The sequence below is a fragment of the Eimeria necatrix genome, genomic scaffold, assembly GCF_000499385.1.
Source record: "Eimeria necatrix Houghton genomic scaffold, Enh_scaff1718, whole genome shotgun sequence".
NCBI classification, from domain to species: domain Eukaryota; phylum Apicomplexa; class Conoidasida; order Eucoccidiorida; family Eimeriidae; genus Eimeria; species Eimeria necatrix.
Window position 1 is genome coordinate 1 of NW_013652394.1, and position 5,551 is coordinate 5,551.

At 43.6% G+C, this 5,551-nt stretch overlaps 2 protein-coding genes across 2 annotated transcripts; one reads left to right on the forward strand and one right to left on the reverse strand.

The window, feature by feature from the left end:
• Nucleotides 1-497: 497 nt before the first annotated feature.
• ENH_00020870 (5-aminolevulinate synthase , related) lies at nucleotides 498-3,085 on the reverse strand (the record flags this gene model as incomplete). The annotated part of the gene is made up of 3 exons (XM_013579471.1): nucleotides 498-604; nucleotides 1,219-1,360; nucleotides 2,604-3,085. Coding segments are annotated over 3 exons (731 nt in total), but the record flags the coding sequence as incomplete, so codon positions are not given.
• Nucleotides 3,086-3,879: 794 nt separating this feature from the next.
• On the forward strand, nucleotides 3,880-4,847 carry ENH_00020880 (splicing factor 3a protein, putative; the record flags this gene model as incomplete). Its single annotated transcript, XM_013579472.1, has 2 exons — nucleotides 3,880-4,410; nucleotides 4,779-4,847. The coding sequence occupies 2 exons, from the start codon at nucleotides 3,880-3,882 to the stop codon at nucleotides 4,845-4,847; spliced, it is 600 nt and encodes a 199-aa protein (XP_013434926.1).
• Between the last annotated feature and the right edge of the window lie 704 nt (nucleotides 4,848-5,551).

Sequence of the window (5,551 nt, forward strand, 5' to 3'; positions counted from 1 at the left end):
GTGCCTGCGTAAACCCTAAATTAGGGTTTGCGAACTGGGGGGCGAGGGGTTGGGGGAGGGGGGGGGAGGGGTTTGGAGAGGGTTTGGAGAGCGGGTTGGAGAGGGTTTGGGGTTTAGGGTTTGGGGTTTGGGGTGGACGGGGTTTGGAGAGGGTTTGGGGTTTAGGGTTTGGAGAGGGTTTAGGGTTTAGGGTTTGGAGAGGGTTTTGGAGACAATTGGTGGAGACAGTTGAAGTTAGGGGAAATAAGGAGACAGTTGGAGACAGTCGAGAAAAAGGCCCAAAATGAGCCAAAAAAGCCAAAAAAGAGACAAAAAAGAGACAAAAAAGAGACAAAAAAGAGACAAAAAAGAGACAAAAAAGAGACAAAAAAGAGACAAAAAAGAGACAAAGAAAGAGAAAAGAAAGGAGACCAAAAGGAGACAAAAAGGAGCCAAAAAGGAGACAAAAAGGAGACAAAAAGGAGACAAAAAGGAGACAAAAATGGCCAAAAACGGACCAGTCTGCGATCTCCTTTTCCAGGGCCTGGTGGTAAACGTTCGAACCCGAGATGTTGCGAGTGCCGCCGCTGCCGGCGCCGCTGCTGGCGAGGGCCTCTTGCGCGGCCTGCGGCAGTTTGGAGACACTTTTGCTGCTGTTTGGAGACACTTTTGCTGCAGTTTGGAGACACTTTTGCTGCTGTTTGGAGACACTTTTGCTGCTGTTCAGAGACACTTTTGAAGCAGTTTGGAGGCACTTTTGAAGCAGTTTGGAGGCACTTTTGAAGCAGTTTGGAGGCACTTCTAGAGACACTTTTGCTGCAGTTTGGAGGCACTTTTGCGGCAATTTGGAGACACTTTTGCTGCGGTTTGGAGACACTTTTGCTGCAGTTTGGAGGCACTTTTGCTGCAGTTTGGAGAGCAAATAAGGAAACAAATAAGGAGACAAAAAGGGGACAAAAAGGAGACAAAAAGGGGAAGAAAAGGAGACAAAAAAGAGACAAAAAAGAGACAAAAAGGGACAAAAAAAGACCGAAAGGAGTTTAAAAAGCGCCTAAAACGCGCCCAAAAGAGCGCAAAAGAAGAGAAAAAAAGGAGACAAAAAGGAGAAACAAAAGGAGACAAAAAGGAGAACCAAAAGGAGACAAAAAGGGGACAAAAAGGAGACAAAAAGGAGCCAAAAAGGAGAAAAAAAGGAGAAAAAAAGGAGAAAAAAAGGAGAAAAAAAGGGACAAAAAGGACCTTTATGACGCGGGGGTGTTGGCTCATGCCCAGGTAGTCGTTGCTGCACCAAAGGGTCACTTCGGTGTCTCCCGAGGGGCCCCTCAAAAGGGCCTTTTGGGGGGCCCCCACTTGTCTCCTCAAATGCGCAAAAACTCTATATCTGAATAAATAAATAAATAAATAAATTAATTAATTAATTAATTAATTAATTAATTATTTAAATAATAAATAATAATTAATCATTAGTAATGCCATTAATAATTATGCCCCTCAAAAGGGCCTTTTGGGGGGCCCCCACTTGTCTCCTCAAATGCGCAAAAACTCTATATCTGAATAAATAAATAAATAAATAAATAAATAAATAAATAAATAAATAAATAAATAAATAAATAAATAAATAATAATTATTAATTCTTAATTCATTGTAAATAATAAATAGAGCTCTAAATAATGATGCCCTCAAAAGGGCCTTTTGGGGGGCCCCCATTTGTCTCTTTAAGTGAAAAAATAAGTAAGTAAATAAATAAATAAATAAATAAATAAATAAATATTTTAGTTATTTAATTATATTAATTCATTAATTAATTGTATTGTTATTGTTGATTAATTAATCAATTATAATTAATTAATTAATTATAATTATCAATTAATTAATTAATTTGTTATGATTAATTAATTAAACAAAGAGATGGTTAGAAACAGAAAAAAAGGAGACAAAAAGGAAATAACAAAAAGAAATAAAAAGAAAATAAAAAAGAGACAAAATGGAAATAAAAAGGAAATTAAAAAAGACAAAAATAAAAAAAGAAGAAAATAAAAAGGAGACAAAAAGCGGGCAAAAAGAAGATTAAAAAAAGATAAAAAGGAGACAAAAAAGAAACAAAAAAGAGACAAAAAGGAAATAAACAAAAATAAAAAAGGAAATATCAAAGGAAATAAAAGGAAATAAAAGGAAATAAAAAGAAATAAAAAGGAGTTAAAAAGGAGACAAATAAAGAGGAGACAAAAAGGAAATAAAAAGGAAATAAAGAAATAAAAAGGAGACAAAAAGGAGACAAAAAGGAGACAAAAAGAGGCCAAAAAGATGAAAATAAAAGAGAAAAAAGAAAACAAAAAGAAACAAAAAAAGAAAATAAAAAATAAATAAAAGAAATAAAAGGAGACAAAAAGAAAAGAGAAAAAAGGAAAAAAGAAAGATCGAAAAGGAGACTAAAAGGAGACAAAAAAGGAGACAAAAAGAACAAAAAACAAAAATGAAAAACAAATTAAAATAAAACAAAACAAAACAAAATAAAATAAAATAAATAAAATAAATAAAATAAATAAAATAAATAAAATAAATAAAATAAAATAAAATAAAATAAATTAAATAAAATAAATAAAATAAAAGGAGACAGTCTGACCTTCCCTCTGTGTGGAGTTCTGCGAGTTTTGCGTCCGCCGCGGAATTGTAAAAGCCCTCAGGCAGCGGCTGCTGCTGCTGCTGCTGCTGCTGCTGCTGCTGCTGCTGCTGCAGCTGCTGCTGCTGCAGCTGCTGCTTGTGCTGCTGGAGCTTCTGCTGCTGCAGCTGGAGCTGGAGCTGCTGCTGCTGCAGCTGCTGCAGCTGCCTCTGCTGCTGCTGCAGCTTCTTTTCGAGCTGCAGCTGCTCGTGCTGCAGCTGCTGCTTGTGCGCGGCCGCCAGCGCGGGCTCTGCTGCTGCTGCTGCTGCTGCTGCTGCTGCAGCAGCAGCAGCAGCAGCAGCATTGTGGCTTTTGTGAACAGAAAAGTTTAAAGTCTTTGATGCAACAGGACACAAAAGAGTAAAAGGAAGAAGAGACTCCAAAGCTGCTGCTTGGTGCCGCGCGAGAAAGGGGCAGCGGCGCTGCAGGTGCGCAGCAAACGACATCCTCAAACCCTAAACCCTAAACCCTAAACCCTAAACCCTAAACCCTAAACCCTAAACCCTAAACCCTAGTCGTGGGGAGCAGGGCTACAGCCAGGTCCGCGCACACGAAAGACACTGAAAAGACATTGGGCCCTTCAGCCTGGACCCCAAACCCTAAACCCTAAACCCTAAACCCTAAACCCTAAACCGCCCGGCGGGAGCCGCTGGGAACTAGCAAGAGCCCGCAGCAGCAGCAGCAGCAGCAGCAGCAGCAGCAGCAGCAGCAGGCCCGATGGCTAGCGGGAAGTTGTGCTGCAGTTTAAAAAGGAAAAGCAAAAAGAAAAAGAAATTCAAGAAAACAATTTCCTTTGCAAAGAGGTGCAGCAAACCGGAAGTCTCCGCTGCAGCAGACTCGACGCATGCAGCAGGAGCAGCAGCAGCAGCAGCAGCAGCAGCAAGAGCAGCAACGAACAGCAGCAGCAACACAACGGGAGCTAGCGCTGCTGCTGGGGCGCGGCCGCCAGCCAGCGCTCAGCTGCTGCTGGGGCTGCTGCCGCTGCAGCGGCTGCTGCTGCCGCTGCTGCAGGGCTGCTGCAGCGGCTGCTGCTGCTGCTGCTGCTGCTGCTGCTGCTCGGGGCTGTTGCATGCAGCAGCAAATAGCATTTTTGTGGCAAAAAAAAGTGAATTAGAGCGGAATAAGCGAAAAACGGCGGGAGAGCCTCGCAGGCGATAGTTGCTGCTGCAGCGCGGGGCGCTGCTGCTGCCGCTGCTGCTGCTGCTGCTGCTGCTGCTGCTGCGCTGCTGCTGCTGCTGCAATGGCGACTTCGGTGCTGGAGCTGCTGCGGGCGGCGCAGGAGGAGATGGAGAAGCTGGAGGAGGTGGCTGCGCAGCTGCTGCTGCAGCAGCAGGAGCTGGAGGGGGAGGAGCAGCAGCAGCAGCAGCAGCAGCAGCAGCAGCAGCTAGCCCCCCTCGCGCTGCGCCCCAAACGCCGCAGCGAGAAAACCCGCAGAGAGACTCTTCAACTCAAGTGGGCCCTCGGAGACTGTCTCCAAAAGCTGGAGGAGACAGGGAGACAAGTGTTGGCTTTGCACTTAGACGGAGACAGTTTGAAGGCTGAGGAGACTCTGTTTCTGGGGGGGCAGCGGCGGGGCGGCCGCGCTGCTGCTGCTGCTGCTGCTGCTGCTGCAGCAGGCAGCAGCAGCAGCAGCGACGTCTGGGTCAACTTCTATGACCGCCTCAAGGAGATCCGCAACCTCTACAAAAGGAGACAGTTGGAACAGCCAGAGCAGCAGCAACTCCCGCTGCTGCCGCTCACGCAGCAGCAGCTGCTGCAGCAGTTCCTAGACGTAAGCAGCAGCAGCAGCAGCAGCAGCAGCAGCAGCAGCAGCAGCAGCAGCGGGATGGGAAGGGAGCGCTGCTGCTGCGCTGCTGCTCTGCGTGGCACTTTGCTGTCTCCTTTGTCTCTTTTTGCCTTTTTGTTTTTTTATTCTTTTTATTCTTTTTATTCTTTTTATTATTTTTATTCTTTTTATTCTTTTTATTCTTTTTATTCTTTTTTCTTCCTTTTTTGTTCTCTTGAACTCTTTTTAATTCCTTTTTTTTCTTTTTAATTCCTTTTTATTCTTTTTATTCTTTTTAATTCATTTAATTCTTTTTAATTCTTTTTAATTCATTTTATTTCTTTTTAATTCTTTTTGTCTCCTTTGGTCTTTAGTTCTTCAAGCCCCAGTCTCTCCTTTTGTCTCCTTTTGTCTCCTTTTGTCTCTTTTGTCTCTTTTTGTGATTTTTTGAGTTCTTTTTGGCGGATTTTTTCTGCATTTTCTGCTGCTGACTCTCGCGGAGTTGCTGCGTTCAAATCTGTCTCTTTTTTGTCTCTTTTTTGTCTCCTTTTGTCTCCTTTTTGTCTCCTTTTGGTCCCTTTTCCGCCCCAGACGCCCTACCTCGAGGCCCTCTTTTCCCCCGAAGAGGCCCTCGGCCGCCGCGTCGCCCTCAGCAGTTCTTACCGCCAATTTTGCGGCCTCAAGAAGATCCAGGCCTTTTTCCAGAAACAAATCAAAGAAAAAGAGGTATTTTTTTCTCTTTTTTGTCTCCTTTTTGTCCCCTTTTTGTCTCCTTTTTGTCCCCTTTTTGTCCCCTTTATTGTCCCCTTTATTGTCTCTTTTGTTGGCCCCTTTTTGCCTCTTTTTGTCTCTTTTAGGGTCCCCTTTTTGTCTCTTTTTTGCCCTTTTTGTCTCTTTTTTGTCCTTTTTTGTCTCTTTTTTGTCTCCTTTTTGCTGCTTTTTTGTCTCCTTTTTGCTTCTTTTTTGTCTCCTTTTATTTCTCACTGTCTCCTCGTGGCTGCTGCTGCGCTTTTGTCTCCTTTTGCTTTTCTTTGTCTCCTTTTGTCCCCTCATTTGCCCCCACCAAACCCTCAAAAGTGTCTCCTAAAACCCTCAAAAGTGTCTCCTAAAACCCTCAAAAGTGTCTCCTCAAACCCTCAAAAGTGTC